Source organism: Mauremys reevesii, linkage group 27 (assembly GCF_016161935.1).
Source record: "Mauremys reevesii isolate NIE-2019 linkage group 27, ASM1616193v1, whole genome shotgun sequence".
In the NCBI taxonomy this organism is placed as follows: Eukaryota; Metazoa; Chordata; order Testudines; family Geoemydidae; genus Mauremys; species Mauremys reevesii.
Window position 1 is genome coordinate 3,397,670 of NC_052649.1, and position 25,001 is coordinate 3,422,670.

The 25,001-nt window shown below is 48.6% G+C and overlaps 1 protein-coding gene and 1 long non-coding RNA gene across 2 annotated transcripts; one reads left to right on the plus strand and one right to left on the minus strand.

Moving 5' to 3' along the window:
• Positions 1–242: 242 nt before the first annotated feature.
• Positions 243–3,719, minus strand: NXPH3 (neurexophilin 3). Its single transcript, XM_039516347.1, has 2 exons — positions 3,446–3,719; positions 243–2,047 (listed from the first exon to the last, which is right to left on the minus strand). The coding sequence occupies exons 1-2, from the start codon at positions 3,500–3,502 to the stop codon at positions 1,319–1,321; spliced, it is 786 nt and encodes a 261-aa protein (XP_039372281.1). The 5' UTR covers positions 3,503–3,719; the 3' UTR covers positions 243–1,318.
• A 73-nt stretch (positions 3,720–3,792) lies between these two features.
• On the plus strand, positions 3,793–12,899 carry LOC120392037. Its single transcript, XR_005591570.1, has 3 exons — positions 3,793–4,080; positions 11,583–11,616; positions 12,526–12,899. It is a non-coding gene; the product is annotated as an uncharacterized LOC120392037 (long non-coding RNA).
• Positions 12,900–25,001: the final 12,102 nt, after the last annotated feature.

The window sequence follows — 25,001 nt, forward strand, 5'->3', positions numbered from 1 at the left end:
GGGGTTGGGAGAGGCCATGTTAGGAGACTGGATCATGCATTTTGCATTTCTCATTGATAACTGTGAAGATTTTTGTTTTTTTAGCCACGGAAGAGAGACTTTTAAAGACCAGATGGTTCTCAATGAAAACACTTACCCTGCCCTCTTAGCACTGGGGAAACTTTATTCTCCATTTCAAGGACAAGATTTTATTTTATTTTTTTAAATAAATTAAATGATACAGCCAGCACTTGACTTCTCTCTCTCTCTTTCTCTCTCACATCTTTTCACCAAAAAAATAAAAAAAAAATACAGAAGCTACATAGTATATAGGGCTGAGATGCTTTGGGGCTCAGGGATGGGTGGAAGAGATCTGCTGGAGGTAGACAAATAATGGAGAACAGGAAGCATGTGGGGTGCTGACAGGACTGAGAATGCAGATGCAAAGGGGAGAGGAGGCGTGATGTGGGTCATGGATTTGATGAAGGGAAATTCATGAATCCTATATACTGTGCCAGCATTTTCGACTGGGTTGACCAGAGTTTCTTTATCTGTCAATCCATAGGGCTGAGATTCTGTAAAAACTCCAGCCGGCGGGAGTGGCTAACAGAGTCTGAAAACCCCATAGCAAGGAGAGATGACACTTCGTCTGGAAACTTGTCATCCCCAGACAATCTAATTTCCCTTCTTCATTACTGCCTAGTTGTGGCAGAGGATCCTCCAAATATTTCTACTTCTGAGCTTTTAGCGCTTAGTCTCTGGAGACACCTGCACTCCCAAATACAGATTGTACACATAAGACCCTGATAGTCAACTCTAGCTCATACTTTGGTAGAGCTCCAAATACATGGTTATCCACTGCTATCAAACAGCCATCTTTAATACACTAGCATGAGTCCCCTTTAATATCCTGATCTCCAACGAGACCTCTGACTCTAGAGCCAGGCCACAGTTGGTTTGGCTTTTAAGCATGTCTCTGTAGACCCCTTGACCCAATGTCCAGGCCTTGGTTTCTTGGCCACGTGAGCTAGGCCCAGGCAAATATTCTTGTTGAGAAACTCAAATCCTGATGATGATTTCTGTACTTCGTGTCCAGGCATCTTCTACATAGCCCAGTCTCTAAAGACCACAGCTCTGGGTCAGGTTTAGAAACGCCAGTACCCTGAGTCTAGAATTCCTTTCTTCAACGCTTAGGCTTTTAGAGAAAATCAGTACTCCTTCCTTTTCTGTCCTGCATCAGAACTCTGGTTTCTAGAGACCCCTGCACTCTGCTTCAGCTTACAAAACTATTTCCCCAGGACACCCGTCTCTGGGCTATCCCTGAGATGGAAGAGGTCTATCATCCAGAGGGGTAATAAGGTACATCACTGTGGTAGTTATAGTCTGGACACACCTTCTGCACTAGCCTGTAGTCTATGCTGTAGAAGGTGATGTAGATGCAAATGATTTTGAAGGGTTTGGAACAGACCCAGGAGACATGACTCTGGGTGTGCTCATAGTAGCAGGTTTTGGAGGGGTCGTAAGTACAGAGTGTGGTTTTCTTGGCACGATCCACTTTCTCATAATCTACCCGGCAGTTGAAGATCTTGGATTCTTTGGCCTCAATGAAGATCTGCTGCTCCAGGTCAAACTCCACTGTCTTGGTGGGAGGGACGAGGCTGACGGAGATAGTGCCCTGCCCAGTGGAGTTGTGCCGGAAGAAGACATTAACGGTACCGTTACCATGATCAACGACCTTCCCAGTGATCAAAAGGTTCAGCTTTACTGTCTTGATGTTGGAATAAAAATCACCCCAGCCAAAAATTTTCTTAAACTTGCCTGTGTTTGCCACAGGGTCCCTGCGTCCTCTAGAGTGTGCGCCCTGGTCCAGCTCAGAGAGATTGTCCAGGACTTCCCAGAACTCTTGTGAACTAGAGACCAACTCTAGGTGAGTCAAATTCTGCAGTGGGGTATGAGTTAGTAGGGACTTCGGGGAGAGGTGCTCCCTCTTCTTTTGCAGTTGGGATCTGTCTTGAACTTCATTTTCACCTTGCTCCACATCCTCCCCTTGTTTTTGTCCAGAGATCACCTGAACAGGACAATAGGAGAGAATAAGAGAGATGTATCTTCTCCCTCCCGCTGTTCTTGTACTCTCTCCTCTTTCCACTTACCTCTAGACATGTCATCACAAGTCTTCTCCCCTCTTTCTCCTTCCTCATTCTTGTTTTCCTGCTCCCCTTTCTCTTATATGCTTCTCTCTGATCCTCCTTTGAATAACCTCCTTGCTCCATCTACCCTATTGTCTCTCTACACTCATCCTTCCTTTGTGCCCTGAGTAACGGGCTTTCTTCCATGTGAGCCTCTGGGATTTTCTGTGCCCTTTTGTTCAGGGTGCCACCTAATCCCTCCAGCTTTCCAAAAATGTCACCTGAGGTCAATTCCCCAGGATCTCTGCTTAAAGCTGGTGGAGAGGGGCATAGAAGAGATGGGCAGGGGATGGGGTTAGTGCTTGCTGGATGTAATGGACTAATCACCAACTACTGTCCTAAGAATGCAGGTCTTATAGCCTTTCCTCAGTCACTGAGCTCTCCCCCCCCCCCCCAAACACACACACCCTGTAGTTCAGCTGACTATAATCCCATCCTCTGGTCCTTCAGTCTCCCAGCTGCTGTGGCTGTCAGGCAGTGGGCGACAGAGACAAAATCAGGGCCAGCTGTGGACAAGCAGAGGCACAGCCAGTCCTTGGCAAGGTCCAGTTCTGAAGGGGGGGGGGCGGCGCCTCTTTTTTCCCCCTCCCTCCCCACTGCAAGGTCTGGCGATATCTCAGCCCTAGGCTGGCTCTCTGCCCCCCACCCCCGCTCGCGGAGCTGTCTCGCTGGTGGGAGGGGGGCTGAGGTTGCAGAAGGGGGGGGCAACATCTGGCCGGGAGGCAGGTGAGAAATGCAGATGTGGCTCACCTACACCCCCCCCCCCCCGGGGAAGTCAGGTTGCCGTGGTGATTTCAGCCACACAGCTCCGTGTGTGTCCGCCGGGGGAGGTGGGACCCTGCGGGCTTTCAGCGCTCACCTGGCGGAGAAGGAGGGGGAGGGGGGAAGCCACCTAGGCTCAGCGCCCTGTGCCACCCCACCCCCGGCGGGCAGGGGGGACAGCGGGGCACGCTCCCGCGGGGTGAAAGGTGCCCCCGCCCCCTTCATCCCACCCTCGGCCCGGGGGGGGGGCGCGGGGGAATTGGTCCCACGAGTCTTTGAACTCCCCACACTTTGGGGGAGCTGCCTCCTTTCCTTTCCCCGCAGCCCCCCTCCCCATCAGCCAGACGCTCCCCCCGCCCCATACCAGCTGCACAATCTCACAAGTTTTTTTTGGGGGGGGGTAAGACTTCTTGCAAATGCCTCCTTATACTTTTAAAGAGCCTCTCCCCGCCCCCCCATCCCCTTTCCCCAGCCGGCCTCCGGGAGCTTCCCTCTGCCCCCCCCCCCAAATCACTCACCAACAGGGAGATGCTCCCCTGGACCAGGAGCAGCAGGCAGCAGCGAGACAGCTGCATTTTCAGCCGGTGCCTCTCCTCCTGCCTCGCGGTGCCTGCAACTGAAGGGGGGCGGGGAGGGGTTGGTCCTCTTATAAGCGGGGCTCCTGGCTCCTACGGCCCCCCCATCCCACGATCTGTCTGGCAACTCCCTTCCAGATCTGCTGCTGGGCAGAGGCAGGAGCCAGCAGCCGCCCCTTACACCTGCTGCCGCCGCCGCCGCTGGTTCCCTCCATGTGACGATCTCTCCCCTCTGCTTCGTGGCCGACTCTGTTAAACTCTCCAACCCCCCCCCCCCCCCCCCACACACACACACACGGGCACTGTTCGCACCCTCCCACCGGCAGGTACCTGCAGCAGCTCCAGGCTTAACCCTTCCCTGCCTGCACCGCAGCAGGACCCTCCAGAGGGCAGGATTCCGGGCAGGCTTCGGGCACTCAGTGTGGATGCTCCCAAATATGACTTGAGACCAGCATCCCCATCAGTGCCTGAAACTTCTGGGGGACCCGAGAATCGTGAGCTGCAAAAGGCTTTGTCCGCCTGAGCTCACCAGGGGATCAACATGCAAATGCTGAACAAAGGAGGGTGAACTATGAAAGGTAAGGAAGTGTGTGAAGTTTGGGGAAAGCAAAGCCAGGATAACGGATTATCCTCCAAGCCAGGATAATACCAACAGCCAGGATTATATCTTTACTCAGTACCTGGAGGTTTCCCATTGCCCTGCTGCAGTGACTTCCAATCTTTGAGTCCTAGGGCCATAAAACAGGAAACAAAGTTTGGGGCGCTCCTGTAACCGTCAAGGCCAGGGAAGGGTAGTCACGACCTGGCTGGGACCTATTCATGAACCTCTGTATTCAATGATCACCGTTAGAACTGGCTGGGAATTTTTCAACCCAAATGTGTTTCATCTGCAAATTCACAGAAATTGACACTGTTAGGCTTGGAAAAAAGTCTCAGAGTTGTCCAGATGTTTTGACATTTTCATAATGACTTTTTGTTCAGAAGTTTAAGCTAATTGCAGTAAAAAGCAGGTTATTTGTTCAGGTTTTTGCTTCATGAAAATTTTTTTAGCTCTATTTTTCTGTCCCATTCAGGATGGGGGAAAAAAAACATTTGAAATCTCACATTTTTGCAGGACAGGAAAACAGTTCTCTTTGGGAGGGGTAGCTGTGGTGTTTAGAAGCTATTTGGCTCATTCAGGGGTGATTCTATAGGAATGGACAGAAGGGGAATATAAACCGTGCTTAAATAATAAGAAAACAACCTTCCTCTAAAATCACTGGTTCTGGAATTGTGACTGCTTTGTGCAGTCACTCACACTGTGGATATGTATCAGTGGGTAGCCGTGTTAGTCTGTATCCACAAAAACAACAAGGAGTCCGGTGGCACCTTAAAGACTAACAGATTTATTTGGGCATAAGCTTTTGTGGGTAAAAAAAACCTCACTACTTCTGCATCTGAAGAAGTGAGGTTTTTTACCCATGAAAGCTTATGCCCAAATAAATCTGTTAGTCTTTAAGGTGCCACCGGACGACTCGTTGTTGTGGATCTAAAACACTGTCATTCTGATTTCTGAGGTGTTTTACACTCCCCTTGCATACGAGTGTAAGTGACTTAGGTGTGTGGAAATGCAGAACTGGGCCCAATAGAATTGTTCCTTGTCACTAACTATTTCTTGCACAAGAGTGGATAAAGTGTGTGTGTGGGGGGAGAGGCAGGGCCGCCCAGAGGATTCAGGGGGCCTGGGGTGGGCCTGCACTTCGGCGGCAGGTCCCGGGCCGGAAGGACCCCCCACTGCGGATCTTCGGGGCACTTCGGAAGCAGGTCCTGGAGCAGAAGGACCCCCTGCTGCCGAATTTCCGGAGCAGAAGCAGCTCTGGGGGCCCGGGCCCCGCGAGAGTTTTCCGGGGCCCCCGGAGTGAGTGAACAAATTGCCCCACTTGCCCCCCCCCCGGGGCAGCCCTGGGGAGAGAAGAGATTTGAAAAAATAAGCATGGAGTAAATTCAGAGAGATGATCTCCTGGTGAATAGTCCAGGAATGGAACCTCTATACTTCTAAGAGACTTGAGAAGCAGTGCGGTCCAGTGCCTTGGCCATTGGGCTGGGAGTCTGGAGATCTGTTCCCAGCTGTGTGTCTGACTTATTGTGTGACCTTGAGGGAGTCACTTCCCCCTCTGTTTTCCCTGCCACCCTTTGCGTGTCTTGTCTATTTATAAACTCCTCAGGGTGGGGTGTCTCTCTTTTATGTGTGTGTGCAGCACCCCTAGTGCAATGAGGCCTTGATTTCAGGCACTACCCTAATACTACCACTAGTGAATATATTGCCTATGAAAGCCCTGGTCCTGTACTACTGAAAACAATGAGAGCTTTGCCATTGTCTTCAATGTGCATAGGTTCAAGTCCAAAGTAGGCATCAGTTCAGCTCGGCATTTAGTTTGTCGGTTGTTCATAAAATATATAGAGCTATAAGATCTAGCTAGCAGACCTTAGTTTATCATATCTTACAATGTCCAGAGACCTTGAAAGAACAGTAGTTAACTTTGTGGTGTTTTTGTTTAGTTGACCTGGGCACCGGAGAAACCTTTGACGTTCACAAGACTTTATTTCTTTTGGATTTCAGCTGTAAGCCCTGCTGATCACTGACTGGCTTGGAAAACACCACATGAAATCAGCGTAGGGAATAACCTACCCCAATGCACAGTCATAACTTTGACCCCCTCCTCTTCCCATTTTTGTAGTAATTTTCTCTACCCCCTTCTCTAGAACATTTAAATGGCCATTGCTTGATAATTTTAGCTCTGGCCTGATCGCCTCTCCCTCCTGTGTCTGAAATTCACAAGAGGCAAGGAACTGAAGAAACGTAACTTAATTCCCCCCAAGCCACCTTATTTGTATTTATATTATCCCAAAATTAAAGCAGCCATCCCAGGCTCTGACACGCTTAAAAAATATAGAACTTCCCCAGTAAAATAAACAGCCCCCACCTGTTGCTTCCAACCACAACTAGGAGAGAAAAAGGAACAGTGGTTTAAATCAGTTGATCTAGGTGGCATCATTATGCTTATTTCAGATGAGGAAACTGAGGCACAGAGAGGGGGGAAATGACTTGCCCAAGGTTACTGCAGCAGAGCAGTGGCAGAGCCAAGAATAAAACTCAGATCTCCTGAGTCCCAGTCTAGTGCTCTAGCTACTAAGCCACAGTGTCTCCCACAAAAATCCCACCAGAGTTGCCTCTCTCTCTCCCTTCGCATCCTCACTAATCTCTCTCCTCCTCATGAATCAGGTAGAAAAGATGAGCCTTGCAGCACATCCTGAAGGGAGCTCAAAAAGGACAAAGACCTGGCATAATTTTTAGCAGATGCGAAGTTAGTCATGCATTCAGGGTGCTCTTTCTGCTGCTTATGTGAGGGTATATAACCTTGTGGCTTTTTAAACCTTCAATGAAGGTGAATAAATAAGGGATATTTTAAATCTCACCTTGATGCCTGGGGATTGAGTCATCCTGTCGTCAATGTTTAGATAGGGTGACAATTTGTCATGGAAGCTTAATACCCCGGGTTATGGTTTTGGTGCTGAGTTTACAGGCAGCACGGAGATTTTCTTTTGGAGGAAGGAGATGGGCGAGAGCACCCTCTAAACTGAAAGGGGAGAGAGGAACTGTGTTGGATGATCCCAGCAGATATAACCAGGAGCAATGGGATCCAACCAAGAATGAATCCTGGGGGAAAACTTCCTGGCAAAAATTAAACTGCTGAATACTTCTCCAAGAGAAATGGTGGAAGTGTGACATTTAAAACTTAATCGGACAGAGCATTGGTGAATGATCCTGTCCTCGTCCCTGTCCTCATGGCTTGCATGTCTCTAACCACTTCTGTTAGTCTATAACAGGGGTAGGCAACCTATGGCACACGCGCCGAAGGCGGCACACGAGCTGATTTTCAGTGGCACTCACACTGCCAGGGTTCTGGCCACCAGGCTGGGGGGGGCTCTGCATTTTAATTTAATTTTAAATGAAGCTTGTTAAACATTTTAAAAACCTTATTTGCTTTATATACAACAATAGTTTAGTTATATATTATAGACTTATAGAAAGAGACGTTCTAAAAACATTAACATGAATTACTGGCACACGAAACCTTAAATCAGAGTGAATAAATGAAGACTCGGCACACCACGTCTGAAAGGTTGCCCACCCCTGGTCTATAAGGTGCCACAGGACTCTTTGTTGCTTTTTATGGCTCCAGACTAACACAGTTACCCCTCCTGATACTTCTAACCACTACCATTTACATGGCGAATTGCTGCTCTTTCCTTGGTGGGGTTCCGTGGAGAGGGGAGGTGGAGGACTTTGAGTGTGTCCTCTGGTAAGCAGGAAGAGCTGGTGCAATGTTACATCACGAATCATTTCACCTGTTGTTTGCAGAGTTGCAGCATGGAGGCCTTTAGTTTTTCAGAAAGCGCTGGTTGAGCAAGGCTCAGGACCAGTTTGTCTAATCCAGATCTGCAGAGCCACCTGGTGGGTGGCCCAGAGGCTTTCTGGAATGAGTCCTGCTGGATTCCTGTAACATGGACAGCTCTGATGGCAAACACTCCTTCCTTGTCTAGAAAAAGATACTCCTTCCTTTTTCCTGCTGAATCCATTTAACACCATGGGGCCTTGACCCTCCTCACAGGGGACATTTTAAAAATGGACAGACATGTAGAAGTTGGAGATGGAAAAGCACTCTTAGGAGAGGTAGCCTGGCCAGTGGGCGGGGTGCTGGCCTGGGATTTTTGAGACTTAGGTTTCATTCTCAGCTTTACCAGTGACCTGTGTGACTGTGGGGAAGTCACTTCCCCACTCTGTGCTTCTGTTTTCCCCTCTCTGTCTTGTCTATTTCAACAGTCAGCATTGTGGGGCAGGGACCATCTCTTACTAGGTGTTTGTACAGCCCCTAGCACAAAGGGACTGTAGGTGCTACTGTCATGCAAATCGTAATCATCCAGTCCATGTCGCTGGGGCCAGTGCAGGATTGCTCCCCATGCCGTGTTTCTAGCATTTTGTGCAGTCTGGTTTTACCAAGTGATTGGATCTTTCTAGGGGACATTCTGATGTTGTTGTTTAGGCCAGCATTCGCTGAAGCCTGGCCCATAGGAAAGTGGTTGGCTTGTTGAAAAACTCCAATGATTCCTATTCTCTGCTCGAAATAATGTCTCTGCTCTTGCAAAGCCTGGCTTGTGGTTGGAGGTCCTTTCCTGTGGGGTGTAATAAGAATGGGTCTTGGGCGAGGGATGAGGGCAACAGTGCAAGTTCTGGGTAACGAAGAGATAATGGCTAATGAAGTGTTTGACAAAGGTAACAGTGGTAGCTGGATGACGGAGGGATGTCAGTTGCAATGGATTATTTTTTAACGCATTAATCATTGCAGAATTGTCCAGCTATGGGTTCCCTTTCTGGGTTTATGCTGCCCTCTAGTGGATCTCTTTTACTTGGGAAAAACTTAACCAAACCAAAGTGTATGTAAGCGCTATGGGCAACTGGAGTGGGGGCTTGCAATGGGTGGAAGGACCTTGGAAAGCTGTGATGCTGAAAATGACCTTGGGGAAATAGCGGAGGGCAAATTAGACGTGACTTAGCAATCAACCGGGGTAGTGTATTGTCTTTTCTCTCGGCACAACATTAATATGAGGAAACCATGTGGACACAGTTGGGATCCAAATAACTGTTTATTAACTATATCCAAACATGCAAGACCTACCTACGTATACACACTACTGCTCTGCTAGGTTCTGGTGGCTTCTGCAGCAGAAGTCAGGGAGGCCAAGTAGAGGGACATTTAAAGGTAAACTGCCCAATTCCTATACAGTGTGCAGTGGAAAAGACCCATGTGGCTTTGGGCTGCTGATGCAGAGGCGTGTCATTACAAGTAGTCCCCTTCTACATATGCACTGCTAGTGCAACTCCATCTGAAGTATTGTCTTCAGTCCAGGGAACCTCACTACCAGAGGCATAAAGATAAGATCGAGGGAGTTCAGCGAGAGGCAACAGAATAGTCATGAGGTTGGGAGGGCTCCTTTATGCGAAGGTTAAAAGAGTGAAATATGTCTAGCTTGGCCAAGGGATTCCTGGGGTGGGAATCTAAACTTCAAACATCTGAGCATCTACATGCCGAGGAGGGCGAGGAATTATTGAGGGGGTGGTTCAAAGGGGTACAGTAACATCACCTAGCTCCTACATAGCACTTTTTCCCTCCGTTGATTTCAAATTGCTTTCCCGAGCAGGTCAGTGTGGTTGTTCCCATTTTACACATGGGGAAGCCAAGGCATGAGGGCGAGAAGAATTGCCCAAGGTCGTCCAGCAGGCCAGTAACAGAGATGAGACTAGAACCCGGTTCTCCTGAGTGCTGGTCCTGTGCTCTGCTCACTGTGCCGCACTGCCCCTGAATGAGGCTAATGCGGCATAATGCCTATTGGAATGAAAAGAGGAGAATATTGTGCTGAATGTTGTAGGGAGGGAAGAAATTCCTGCCAGCGAGAGCTCTTAGACTTTAGACTAGTCACCCGGCCAGTCGTGGCAGCCCGAAGGTTTTGAAAATTTAAGACTAAACAAGACTATGCACTACATATTGTAGAGAAGAATCCTGCACTAGCTGTTGGGGTGGGGGAGATGGGCTGACTGATTTCTCCATCTCTCATTTCTATGACTTTGTGAATGTGCTTTGTAATCCTCCTCAGAGCAGGAAGCCCAGTCTATCACAACAGAGGGTTGAGAGCTAGAACTTCCCAGAAGTAACACCAGCCTCCTGTTTGGCCTTGGGCAAGTCACTTAACCAGGGCCGGCTCCAGGCACCAGCACAGCAAGCTGGTGCTTGGGGTGGCCCATGAAAGGAGGCGGCACATCCGGGTCTTCGGCGGCTATTCAGCATCCCTCTCGGAGGGAAAGACCAGCCGCTGAAAAATGAAGCGGCACGGTAAAGCAGCCGCTGAAGTGCGGCCGATCGTGGCTTTTATTTATTTATTTATTTATTCTCTTTGCTGCTTGGGGTGGCAAAAAACCTGGAGCCAGCCCTAGCCTGAGTACAATGGGGATAATTATTACCACTCTTCTAAAGGTGATGGATGGAATAATTAATGCATGATTAAGATAAAAACAGTCAGTATAAGAAATACATGAAGGCTGATGGAATGCAGCCTGGTTAATAACACCTAGCTCTTTTTGTGCTTTCCATCAGTAAAGATCAAAGCTCTTTACAAAGCAGGTAAGCATCATTATCCCCAGCAACAGGGACACAGAGGTGAGCTGACCTGCTCCAGGTTATCCAGCAGGTCACTGGCAAAATCAGGAATAAAAGGGTTTCAGAGACCCAGTCCACTCACCACACTATATTGGATATAAAACCTGAGTGTGTTCCTTAGCTGCATTGTCTACCGTGTGCACATGTATGTATGCATGTATGTATATATAGGTTTGTACATTCCAAGGCCAGAAGGGACCATTGTGATCATCTAGTCTGACCTCCTGTATAACACAGGCCACAGAACTGCCCCAAAATCATTCCTAGAGCAGATCCTTTAGAAAAAACATCCAATCTCAATAAAAAAATTTCCAGTGATAGAGAATCCACCAGGACCTTTGATAAATTGTTCCTATGGTTAATTACTCTCACGGTGGACAAAATTACCCCTTATTTCCAATCTGTTTTTATCTAGCTTCAGCTTTCAGCCACTGGTTCATGTTACACTTTTCTCTGCTAGACTGAAGAACGCATTTTCAAATATGTGTTCCTCATGTAGGTACTTATTGATTGTAATCAAGTCACCCCACGAACTTCCTGTTTGTTAAGCTAAATAGATTGAGTTCCTTGAGGCTGTCACTATAAGGCAGGTTTTCTAATTCTTTAATCCTTCTCATGGCTCTTCTCTGAACCCTCTCCAATTTGCCAACATCCTTTCTGAATTGAGGGTACCAGAACTGGACACAGGATTCCATCAGCGGTCGCACCAGTGCCAAATACAGAAGTCAAATTACCCCTCCTTGAGATTCCCCTGTTTATGCATCCAAGGATTGCTTTTGGCTACAGTGTTGCACTGGGAGCTCATGTTCCTCCCAAATCTTTTTCAGAGTCGCTGCTTCCCAGGATAGAGTCCTCCGTCCTGTAAGTATGGCCGACATTCTTTATTCCCCAAATTGATTTACACGTATAATCTGTCTCTTACACACCATTGAGGATTTCCTAAATGGGGTCAGAATCAAGTTCGTGGTTTGCAGCTGGCAGTGGGCCGTGGATTTCCCATTCTAACCAGAGGTTCCAGTGATGTAATAGAGGGAGTTATCATAAATCCCTTGTCTAAATTCCACCACCAGATTAAAGGGAGGTTTGGGGCTGATTACCCTGTCTCTGACAGCATTCAGCCCTTCTCTGGGTACAGCTAAATCATCCCAGCTAGGTGAGATTTGTATCCACAGGGCTCATTAAAAAAATAATCTCTGAAAAGCAATTTTGTTGCCTTTGGCCTGCACAGGTGTCAGGGATTTTCGAAAAAACAATGCCCTTGGGAAGGTTATCCCAGGATTCCTCTGCAAGGTCTTTACCCTCTGTTTCATATTGCACAGCTTCAGCGGGCTGCTCTGCCCTCGATATACATTGTGGGTGTATATGTGGGTGTGTAACATGTGTGAATGAAGTTTAAGCATTTCCCGCACATGGCACTTAAATGAAATGTCTTTGCCAAGTGGTTAGGCCTCCCTTCTTGCTAAGGTTAAGAGAGCGTGTTTGGATTTTAAGTGGCAAAACCAGTTAATAGATTCCTTCCTGCATCCTCCCTCGTCTTTGCAGGGCGCGCACACACAGACCCCAGGGGTTATCATAAAGGTAAAGGGAGAGGAGGGGAGACACAGCTGGGGAGTGCCTTGTTAAAATACAGGTGACCTGTCACAAGGGCTTCTTGTAATTCTGGAGGCAAAATGTCACGTGCCACAGATGCTGCCCCCCATACCATGCGACAAGATGGGGCACTGCCCCATTTGCCACCTGTAAACTCAGTGTTACTCTCGTTGGTGCCAGTGCTGTCTTAACGCTAGTGTGACTCTCCATGGACTTCAGTGGAGTAACTCCTGGCTTACAGAGGTCCAGTGACATCAGAATCAAGCCTGTGGATTTCAGCCAGCGATGGGCCTTCCCGACTTGTGACTCTAGAGGGCAGCAGGGAGCTGCTGTATGGCTACATCTGGGAGGACTGTCTGCTTCCTCAACGGACCTAGCTGCTGGTGGAGATGAAGATCAGTGAACTGTAGCCGGATTTCTTCATGGTGAATTACTGAAAATGTGCTATGCCACCAGGGATGCCCCCCCCTTTTGGGGGTGGGGGTGGATTTTGGTTTGGTGGCCAAAAACTATTTCAGAAGCATGGTATTATATATAGCCTGTAGCAACTTAAAGGTCCCATAGCATTTTTTTTTTAAATAGGAAAGGAATGTTTATGTTGGTATCCTGGCCGAATTCCCATATGGGTAGCTACATTCTATCTACCCCAAAATTCCCCATGCAGCGTCAGCTGCATGTAGGACTGATTTGTTGTGTAGAGTGGTTATGCACTGTTATAACAGTTCCCATGTTCCACTCCAGAGACAGCTGCATTGTTTGTTCTGGTAGATACGTAGTTGACAAAGTGCTTTGGAATGGAGGTAAATTTAAGGTATTAATGTAGTAAAGAGAATGATTTACTATGCTGGAGAATGTTTCAATTATTTCTCCCTGTGGGTTCCTCCACAAATTGACTCATTTGATAATCTTGGTCCAAGAAAACTGTAGAGAGAAGAGACTTCTTGCTTCTGCTCCAAGGTGGTTGTGGATCTGACTTCTCTTTCATCAGGAGCAAGGACTCTAGGAAAATCCCCTTCCCCCCCCCCCCATCTCCATGCCTGGCGGCTTCCCAGCCCTGATATGAAGGGACTTACATTTCACCACCCCCCCATACTGAGGGAATGATGTCTCTAATTTCACCTCCCTTCCTCCGCCGAGGCTGAGTATCATTTCATAAAAATAACACAGAAAGCAACTACACTCTGGGAAAAAATAATTATGGGAAAAACAAATCAGTGCCAAAGGGGCTTTCGTGAAAATATCAGGTTTGGAGAGAAGGCTGCTGAGTTTGGGACCTGCGCCCTTCTGCCTGTTTGCTGAGCAGGCTAGGGCTGCAGTACAATCTCTCCAGCACGTTAATTTCCTTTCAAACCTCTGGCTTCCCATGGAAATGCTATGGGTTTCTTTTCCCTCTTTGTGTTCAGTGGGGGGGGGGACACACATTATTGTGCTTTATTTTCTCAAGGGTTTTCTCTCTCAGCCCTGTTTTTTTTTTAATGTGCTCCCAAACTTCATCACTTGAGCCATCTGCCTCTGCTAGCCTCTTTATCCCACTCTTAATTTCATCTGTAGACTGCAGAATTTGCAGGGCAGGTTTGTTTGATCATTTATTTGTTAATTCCTCCGTGCAGGGCCTCATGTCTGTCTGTCTCTCTTGTAAAGCAGCGTGTGTACACTGATGGCGCTAACAATAAACCTATAGGAGAGGGAACTTTGATCTCCTTGATGGGTCAATCCTTGGTCTCTCTGTGGGGATAGTGCCATTCGGGATGGGAGTTCATGTGATGTGGATGTGCATTCATTAGGAATTGGACAGCGACTCACCAGCTGACTTCATGCCAGAGTCAACAAATGAAGGGTAATAACTTTTGGTTACGAGGCCAGATTTGAACCAACAAACTAGAGAGGAAAGGGTTCACATTTTATGAGCCATCTACCAAGTCAGCACTGCCGCGCCTCCGTAACGATTAGCGCTGATCAGAAATTTTCGGATGAAACAGTTTAGTTTGAAAATGCCAATTCGTAGAACCCACACTATTTCTTGGAACCATCTTGGATTCAATGGACTTTCAGCAAATCAAAGGCTGGGTTCCATGGGAAATTTGCTTGGTTTCCTGCCAACTCACCGGGTGGGCTGCCGGGGAACTTCCTCTTCCAGTTTCCAGGTTCTCTGCCATGGAGTAGGAAGTGTGGAAGTCCTGGCATGAGCTCCCACAGTCCATGGGTGTGGGACTCGGGAGCCAGCGAGGAGCCCAGCAGCTGCTGAGTGAAATTGACGTTTATTACTGAGACAAGGTGGATGAAGTAATATCTTTTGCTGGACCAACTTCTGATGGTGAGAGAGACAAGCTTTCATTACTGCTAATTCAGAACAAAACCACATTTTGAAATAACAACATTTCCTGTGAACCGGAAATCCCACATTTCAGCCAGCTCTAATAAAGATGCCAGGTAAGCATGCACTGATGCAATCTAATGGCCCCAAGACACAAAGTTTGCAGATATCAGCATTTCTTATACACCTCCTGTGGTGATAACGATGTTAATGCAAAAAATTAAATTGGACTTTGCCAGTCAAACAGGATGACACTTTTGTTGGGGAGGGTTAAAGGGTTGACTGCGTTCTCCTGGAGCTGGACAAGAAAGGTCAGTTTCTTGGAGGGCAAAGAGTGATCAGTGCCAGTTTGGTCTGGAAGGGTAAGAGGCTGAAATCTTTACAGTTAGCAGCTTGGAAATTTGATCTGGAGTGAAAGGCTGGAAATAAGAAGATCTCTAACCATGAGAGAAGGGAGGTTTTGGAACAGCCTCCCAACAGGAATAGAAGGGGCAAGAAACCTACCTGGTTTTAAGATGGAGCTGGCTAAATTTATGAATGGGTTTATATGAATGTGGATGCTTTCAATAGCAGGGGAATGGACTTTATGACTCAGAAGGTCCTTGCCAGTCCTATGTTCTTATGAATGGAAAAACGCCTAGCAGTGAACCTCAAAGAGTTGAAGGCTGCTTTGGGCCCCAGAAGTTTGGATGAATCTCTGCATACTGCGGCATCAGGATGGAGGCTTCAGGAGGACGACCTTTCTCAGGGCATCTTGAAATGTAAGTAGGCGTGTGAGCAAGCTCACCAAACGCTTCTGAACCTGAACATCAAACCAGTTCTAGTGTGGGGAGTAAAGGTCCAATACGATTTCTCTGATGCAACCAGCTCATGTATCTGTCTGTCTTTCATTGTACTGGAATTGCAGAATCTTAGTAGCTAGAGATGGAGAAGACCAATAAAATTCCATTCAGCCCAGTTCCCAGAGGGCCAGTGCAGGATTGTTCCCTCTGGTACGTTTTTTTTTTTTCAAGTCAGTAATCTGGTGTGGTTTTATGTCTCTCGCATGCTGAGCTTCTACCACTTCCCTTAGGAGACGGTTCCGCACCCTCCTCACACTCATTATTAGGGTGAATACTTTCCCATATATTCATTCTTTATTCCCCCTTCTTAATTTCATCCTAGTGACATATTAGGTGCTAAATAAGGTCAAGCAGCACCAGCCAAAACTAGTTGAATTGCATAAAATAGGGCTAGGCTTGGGCTTTATTGCAGATCTCATGCCAAGTAATGTTCTCTTTAAAGCTCCAGCTGCTGGAATCAAGTGACTGTGTTAGAATCTCAGCTTTCATTTAAAAAAAAAGTATTGAATTCTCCTGGTTGCAGAGAGAGGCCTGAACGTGCGGCCAAGTGCACCCGAGAGGTTTGGAAACCCGAAGTCCAAACAAAAGACCCCAAATGTACAATTATTTTGGTAAGTCTCGTGATTTTTAAGCCAATCTCCTGACTTTTTGGGGGGTCCTGACTCAAAGTAGTTGAATGTTGGGGTTGGTAATACTGGGGCTGTCAGAGTGGGGCAGGAAGAAGTGATCCTAAAATCAGAGGTATGACCGCAGCTCCAGGTAGGCACCCGCTCTAGCTAGCCTGCCTTAATTATAGCAGTAAAGATGCAGCAGTGAAGGTTTCCCTATGGATTGTACAAGCCTGGGTACGTACTTGCTTTGGTAGCCCATACTGGGGTCCGTGCGGCTGTGTTTTCACTGCCATTTTTAGCCATGCTGGCTAGGTCAAAGTTAGTGCAGGTACGTCTGTAAGAGCTGCAGTTTGCACTTCCGATTGCAGTGTAGACGTATGCTGAGTGTAGCAGTCCTCTCCCCTGCAAACGCTGGCTCTGTGGTGGTACTCAGCACCATGCCAAGGCAGGTCAAACAGCAGCTGAGATGGTATAGCCGTGCGCTAGCCGGAGGCTGCAATGAGAAATTCCACTCCTCCCCTCTCTGCTCCTTCCCTTTCCCCTGGGGCTGACAGCTGAAGCTAAGCTGTCAATATTTGTTTACAGCTTTTTCTTCCCCATCTCGAGCAGGTCCTGTCAGCCCAGGGAGTGCCACTGTTGTCAGTGAAGCGCAGCGGAAACTGTCCATCTGTCTGAATTAAACAGCACGGACGTGCTGATCCATGGAGGACAGATTCTGCATCTCCAGCATCCTGGTTGAGCTGGTCCAGGCGGGGGATTGTTTTCTGAACAAACACATTAGTGTGTTTTTTGTGTCTCTTAGCCAGAAGGTGGCCTCCAGAAAGTCAGCTTCACACTCTCAGGCATTAGATAAGCGGAGAAAAGGTGGGTTTTTGCTGCCCCCCCTTTCATTCATCTCCTTCCTTTGTCTCCCCATCAACCCCAGCCTTTCTCTGTCTCTTTTCAGTCTCAGCTGCCAATGTCAGTCCTTGGTGTTCCCATCCCTCCCTGCGCTGGCTGCAAAATGAAGATAAGCTCTGGACTGGGAGCCATATAATAATAATACATAGTGCTAGCCTGGGTCAGAAAGGGGTGTCCCTCCCCCCCCCCAGGAAAATTTAGACTTTTTGTTGAAAAAATCAAAAACTGCAAAAGAGAATGTGGCTGAAAACTGCTAAAAAAAATGAGGGGGAGAAATGGGGTTTTGTGTTCATTTTTCCAACCAACCAAATAAATAAATCCACAGTTTTTTCTGTAGAGACGTCCATTTAGTCAAAAATCCAATTTCCCATCCAAAGACGTTGCAGCTGAAAACTTTCACCCACCCCTGCACAGCTCTTACAAATCACCTTTTATCCCTGGATCTCAGAGGGCTGCCTCTGAGAATTAGTTTTGCCCAGTCCAGTGCATCCTATGTGTCTGCATTCCTATGCTGTTCAATCTATGAGCAAATCTGTTAATTTGTGATTATATTTGCATTCCAGTAGGAGCTAGAGGCCCCAGCCTCACGTGCTAGGTGTTGCGTATAGGTAATCCCTCCTCCGCTTGCTTTTTCTGCTCTCTGTTAATGTCGTCTTCATTTGAGCCTGCAAGTCAGCAGAAGCATAAAAGTGAATAAGCCACAGGATTGACTACATGGTGCGGCCTCGTGGATAAAGCTGAACTGAGACTCAGGAGACCTGCATTCTAATCCTAGCTCTGACTTTAGGAAAGTCACTGCCCCTCTCTGTGCCTCAGTTTCCTCATCTTTAAAATCAGGTAATGATTCTGATCTCCTTTGTAAAGTGCTTTGAGATCTACTGGTGTGGCGAAAGGAAATAAGGAAGTGTTATTTACTCCTTCTCATAACGCAAGAACTAGGGGTCACCCAATGAAATTAATAAGCAGCAGGTTTAAAACAAACAAAAGGAAGTATTTCTTCACACAACGCACAGTCAACCTGTGGAACTCCTTGTCAGAGGATGTTGTGAAGGCCAAGGTTAAAAAAAGAACTAGATAAAGGTCCTGGAGGATAGGTCCATCAATGGCTATAAGCCAGGATGGGTAGAGGTTGGTGTCCCTAGCCTCTGTAAGCTGGGAATGGGCAACAGGGGATGGATCACGTGGTGATTTCCTGTTCTGTTCACACCCTCTAAAGCATCTGGCATTGGCCACTGTTGGAAGACTATATGGACCTTTGGTCTGACACAGTATGGCCATTCTAATGTTCTATCTAAGAGCTAGGTATTATTACTATTTCCTTGTGCTTCTCTGACTCTCTCTCTCCTTAGAGTTTAAGCTCTTTGGGGCAGACGTGGTTTTTGTTCTGTGGTTGTACAGCACCTAGCACACTGGGGTCCTGGTCTGTGACTGGAGCTCCTACACGCTACGGCAATACAAATAAATAAATGCAGGTAGGCTTCTTGCTCAGATCTGGTGCTAGTGATGGTGGGAGAGGGGAAGATGGGTGTTTGTTAAGGGAGCTGGAGTTGGTGAGGTTGCGTGGCTGGGTGGTCAGAAGTGCTGGGAAGAAAATGAACAGACAGTGAAGGTGGCGAGACCCACACATTAGAACTTGGTTTTACAGATTACCTTCTGAACTCCCAGCCCCCAAAGCACACTGCACTGCATTGGATTAGATCTTGGTGATTATTTTTGATGTACCCATGAGACAAGGTTCAGGCCAGGGAAGAACAATAACTTCTGACCCCAGTAAGCAATTCCTCCTGTGGCTTGAGCTGTTTAGGGGGATTTTGCAGACAGGGTCGCGATAATAGTGCTGCCTGTATTGTTCCATCCCTTGTTTTTGCACCCAGGGATGCTAGAACACTGTGCTCATGGGATCCTTTGGCATGCCTAGTTTGCAGAATTCCCGACTGAATTTTTCTGTCATTGAGGCTCCAGGGTTTGATATGCAAAACCATGCTCTGTTTGCCAGAAGCTGGGAGTGAGTGACAGGGGATGGATCACTTGATGATTCCCTGTTCTGTTCATTCCCTCTGGAGCACCTGGCATCGGCTACTGTTGGAATATAGGATACTGGGCTCGATGGACAATTGGTCTGACCCAGTGTGGCCATTCTTCTGTTGATAACATCCAGGGCTCCAGCAGTATGGATATCCCGGACCCTGACTTAACTTTCAAGTGCTTTCTATTCTCTTTCTAGCAACAGAGCTGTTCATGGGGCAAGCCCCATCATGCCTCTTGCAGTTCCAATTTCCTCATGGCCTAGTCTCTTCTCACTGCTGGGAAACGTTGAATCTAGAGGGCTGAGAGCTTCCTGGAAAGCAGATTATCCTTTACTCCCTGTTGAGGCGACACTGCTACGGACTAGGGACCAAGTGGCTAGGCAGCAGTTCTGTAGAAAAGGACCTAGGGTTACAGTGGACAAGAAGCTGGATATGAGTTGACAGTGTACCCTTGTTGCCAAGAAGGCTAACGGCATTTTGGGCTGTATAAGTAGGAGCATTGCCAGCCGATTGAGGGACGTGATCATTCCCCTCTATTCGATGTTGATGAGGCCTCATCTGGAGTACTGTGTCCAGTTTTGGGCCCCACACTACAAGAAAGATGTGGAAAAATTGGAAAGAGTCCAGCGGAGGGCAACAAAAATGATTAAGGGGCTGGAGCACATGACTTATGAGGAGAGGCTGAGGGAACTGGGATTGTTTAGTCTGCAGAAGAGAAGAATGAGGGGGGGATTTGATAGCTGCTTTCAACTACCTGAAGAGGGGTTCCAAAGAGGATGGATCTAGACTGTTCTCAGTGTTAGCAGATGACAGAACAAGGAGCAATGGTCTCAAGTTGCAGTGCGGAAGGTTTAGGTTGGATATTAGGAAAAAGTTTTTCACTAGGAGGGTGGTGAAGCACTAGGGAGGTGGTGGAATCTCCTTTTAAGGTCAGGCTTGACAAAGCCCTGGCTGGGATGATTTACTTGGGGTTGGTTCTGCTTTGAGCAGGGGGTGGGACTAGATGACCTCCTGAGGTCCCCTCCAACTCTGATATTCTCTGTTCTGAGACACATTTTGAGGCGAGGCTGCCTGTAATATTCAGGGCCAAAATCACAGTTTGGTTGTGTCTTGCTCTTTACCCAACGCAAGCCATGTGCACACATGGGCTTACTAGGCAGTATAGACATACGTACCCAGAGTGACCAGCTAGCAGACTCACAAACTATTTCCAGGGAAACCTGTCGAATCCCTGCACTTTTCCCTATGAAGTGCTTGCTTCACCTCCACTTGACACCAAGCTCCAGACCTCGAGTGGAGAATTACTTTCCTGGAGCAGCCGTTAGGTGTTCATTCGCAGGCTGGAACGTTAGCAGCTGTTCCATTCAGCGCCGGGATGTTATCCAGGACACGTTCCTTTCTGCTCTCCTCCCCGCCACTCCTTCAGAGGCAGGAAAACCATTCCATTCTAAAGGCTTTTATATCCTAATAAACGCCAGGACTCTGAAGGCACCCAATCCATTTACGGAGGCCAGAGTGAAAACGGAGACTGGCTCCTTTTCTCCTGTCTGCTTTAGCTCAGGTGATGGAGGGGACGGGACCCGAATTGAAGTAGGGCCATTAATAGGTTTAATGGCCTCGTTTTCCCTTGATCTGGTAGGGCGGGGGAGTGAATCATGTGGCTGTAAACTCACTGTATTGGCAGCCAGCTGCCTCTGCCTTGCTTGTAAAAGTGGCTGCGGGGATCTGCATTTTGTTTCAAACCTGGGAAGCTACTTGTCTTTGAAGGGAGCCGGGGTGAAATGGATGGACGCTGCGCACGCCACATGCCGGAGCTGCCATCTCCACGGCACGCTGCGCTGGGAACCTCACGGGGTGCTAAAGGACTGGGGGGTGTGGCACGTCCAGAAAAGCCCTTTAGGTACTGGTTATTCTCAAAGCACGCTACTGAACTTTTAGCGTGCGGTGGCAGGATCTGCACGGCAGCAAGCTAGTGCACTGTCAAGCAAAGTGCTGGGTAGCTAAACCCTGTGATCGCAGTTGTGGGGGAGGGGGGAATCCTACCAGGGACCAAGGCAAGACTGTTCCTACTACTGTGTTTTCAAGGGTTTGGGATCATAGGAGATACCAGATCAGACAATGGCCCATCTGATGCATTTGTCTGTCTCCTAGAGCAGACAGTATCACATGCTCAGAGAGAAGTATTAAATCCCTCATCAAGTGCTTTACCCAGTACGATATTTAATATCAGACCCGAAGGTTTGCCCTATTGGTCTATCTAGTCTGGCACCACTCCTCTTGCTGCTATTATTTATTTATTATTAAATCTTTGTTTTATTAGCATCCCAAGGCCCCAAATGGGACGAGGGGCCCGTTGTGATGGGTGCTGTGCAAACACCAAAAGAGATCATCTCTTCCCCCAAATGGCTGTACTGGCCCCCACATCACTGATCTGTCCCCCTGACTGTAGTCAAGACACAATGCTTCAGAGGAGCTGAAACCCCCCAACCAACCCATGATGTAACAGTCCAGCTGTGCAGATTTCTGTCCGACCCCTCCGGTCATCGGTGTATATCCTGAAGCCTAAGACTTGATTATCCTCATCTTAGGGTGTGTAACTGCAAAGGAACGAAGTGATCTCTGGATCCCTCTGTTGCCTCGTGTCTTATACGTGGATTGTAAGAGGTCTGGGGCAGGAGCCATCTTTTGGTTCTCTGTTCGGGCAGCACCTAACACAGTGCAGGGACCTGGTCCAGACCGAGGGTTCTTAGTTGCTATGATAATACAAGTAATAAATAATGATGGAGCTTCCACACCCTTCCCTTGGCCAACCGCCTGTTCTGCGGTCTAGCAGACCTCACTGTTTGGGATCTTTGTTCTGATATTCACCCTCGATTTCCCCCTGCTCAGTTTCAGCTCCGTGACATCTGGCTGGATCCTATAAGATGATTGTGGGTGGGGGGATCAAAGGCCAGGGTAGGCTAAGCCTCCCCTGACCTAGGCCATGACTCCACCCATATTCCATCCAGAGGCCTGTCCCTCCCTTCCCCTCTACCCTGAAGCCGGTTGGGGTTCAGCTCCAGCTGGCAGCCTGCAGCAGTGCTGGAGGGGCTGGCCCAGCGCTGGGTGGGCTGGCTGGGGCTCCTCCAGCTGTGGGGGGAGGCTCTGGTGGGCAGGGGTGGGGCCGGCAGGCTAGCCGCCCCGAAGAGGTGCAGTTCACCTCCTCCCCATGAAGCCGATGATGCGGGGGGATGTTTTGTTTCATGTGGTACCCAAAAAATAAAAAGAAAAGAAAGAAAAAGAGAGAAGAGGAAAGAAAAGCTTCAGAACAAGAGAGATCAGAGGACTGTGAGCTGCAGGCGTGGCTTTCCCAAGGAGCATGGCGAAGGGCCAGTGAATGCCGGCAGAAGGCTGGTAGAGCACAGGCCCATGGAAGAAGCGGGTCCAGGCTAGCATGGCCTTTCCAGCACTCACACCCCATCAGCAGGCTGGTCTGTCCCCAACACGGGGGCAGCTTGGCCCTGGCTGAGCACTGGGTGTGGATCTCTGCGGACTTTGGGACAGAGCCGTTTTCCGTTCCGGGGATCATGTTGCCCATAGAAAGGGCTGTGTTGGCCAGGTGTCTTGAACTCGCACCTTGGAGGGAGCAGGATGGATTTTTCCATTGGCGTTACTGGCATGTTTGCCGAGGGCTTTGTTGTTGTGACCAGGGGAGAGGAGGGCAGGTGCTCGGTGCCTAGCAAAGAACTGGGCGCATGCTTGTTTAACGGGGATTAATTGCTTGGCATGTGCGTCATTCAGCGATCTTGCTGGCTGGCGTTGTCCGCACTCGCCGTCCTGCCCTATTATTTAGGTAACAGTAACACCTATAAGCCTTAATCAAGATGGGTGGGGTGGCCACGGCATGGGTGCTGTACAAAACAGGAAGCAAGAGGCGCTCCCGCAGGAAGGTGAGAGCCAGAGGGAGGGGGAACAGCGGCCCAGAGAGGGGAAGTGACTTGCCTGAGGTCACCCAGCAGGTTGGTGCAGAGCTGGGAACAGTACCCAGGGCTCCTCACTCCCAGTCCCGCTCCACGCCGTGTGCACTAGCGTATGGATGAAATTTTCAGAAGTGGCTAAGTCCCACTTTCTGAAGCGACCTAGCCACTTAGGAGCCTACATCTTATTGAAAGTCAATGTCCTTAGACTCCCAAGTGGCTAAATCACTTCTGCAAATAGGACTTTGGCTCCAACGGCCCTGATAATTGGGAATTAGGCACCTAAATAACTTTGTTCTGTGCCTAAGTCACTAAGGCACTTCTAATAACTTTACCCCTGCCTGGGGGAGGGATAGCTCAGTGGTTTGAGCATTGGCCTGCTAAACCCACGGTTGTGAGTTCAATCCTTGAGGGGCCATTTAGGAAACGGGGGTAAAAATCTGTCTGGGGATTAGCCCTGCTTTGAGCAGGGGGTTGGACTAGATGACCTCCTGAGGTCCCTTCCAACCTTGATATTCTGTGATAACTATCAATCTTAGCAGGAAGCTATCTCTGTTCCTCCCGACCTCACCATGAAAGGGGGCTACCTAGCTCCCATACATAGGCGCCGTCATTATGAGTTGCCGGGGGGGGGTGCTCAACCCCTGGTCGGCCCAGCCTCCACTCCTTTTCCCAAGTCCCTGCTCCACCTCTTCGCACCCCATCTCCTGGGCTTGCCCCAGCACCTCCTGCACACTGCTGAACTGCTGATCACCGGCAGGTAGGAGGCACTTGGACCAGAGGCAAGGAGCTAATTGCAGGGCGGAGGGGCTGCTGGTAGGTGCTGAGCACCCGCTATTTTTTTTTCTGTGGGTGCTCCAGCCCCGGAGTCGGCGCCTATGCTCCCATATAAGGAGGGTGCCACTTGCCAGAATGTTAGCAGCAACTTACGAGATTTGCATGGTATTTTTCCATAACAGCAAGTCCCTAAGTCATGGCTCCATGTGTCACTTCCCTTAGTGACAGGTGCAGAGCATGAGTCAGCCAAGAACTCTATATCTGAGACCCGGGCAGCCCTCCTGTCCCCCACACACAGGCAGAGCACAGCTAGACAAGTTTAGATATGCACGTTTTGACAGACACACGTATGCTGAGCCAAGCACCATGTACGGTGGCACTTTAGTTTCTTTACTGATCTAAGGCATTGTCTGAAGCGTAAGCAGCTCACGAGTCAGTGGGAAAAAAAACTGCAGCGTGGGAAATGCTGGCTTTCAAGGGCATGAAAAACGCATAGAAATGTGCCTCAGGTGACATGTATCCTCAGGCATAGCTGGAAGAAATATGCATTAAAACGCCGAGTACCTGTCAAGAGCGTAGATACACACACAACTCTCCTTCACACAGGCCAGGAGTTGCTGGGAGGCAGCTGTACAACAGTGCAGTATTTCACACCTGTACTATAGCCCCTTCTAGCTAGTGGTCTCCAATGTGCTTTACAAATGCTAATGAAGCCTTAAAACATCCCTTTTACTCAGTAGCTATTGTCATCTAGGCCTGTGCAGATCGTGAAAATCAGGCACAGCAAGGTAAGCGACTCGTCCAATGTCCCGGGCCAAGTGGCAATGCTGGGAACAGAGCCTGGCTCCCAGACCTTTCTTTAGACATGCTCCCTTTTTGATATGGGATCCTGACACGCTCATAGGTGTATCCAGCGCGGCGCAGGGACACTCGGGTTCTGGCACAAGCTCGGGTGACCAGACAGCAAGGGTGAAAAACCGGGACGGGGGTAGGGGTGGGGAATAGGGGCCGATAGAAGAAAAAGCCCCAAATATCGGGACCGTCCCTATAAAATAGGGACATCTGGTCACCCTTGCACAAGCAGATACAAATGGCCCTTTGCACATCCAGGCCCTGGAATGCAAGTGGGGTGGATGCATCGCAGCCCCCGGGAGGAGAGGCAAAGAATCAGAATTGCTGCTTGTTTGTGTTCCCAGAAGCTAGAGTGTGAATAAACATGAGAACACAGG

What these genes read in the sequence shown, in the direction of transcription:
- NXPH3 (XM_039516347.1), bottom strand. Translation starts at nt 3,502, where the DNA reads ATGCAGCTGTCTCGCTGCTGCCTGCTGCTCCTGGTCCAGGGGAGCATC. An exon ending in AGGGGAGCATCTCCCTGTTG is followed by an intron (nt 2,048 to 3,445) that starts GTGAGTGATTTG and finishes TGTCCTGTTCAG; the next exon opens with GTGATCTCTGGACAAAAACA.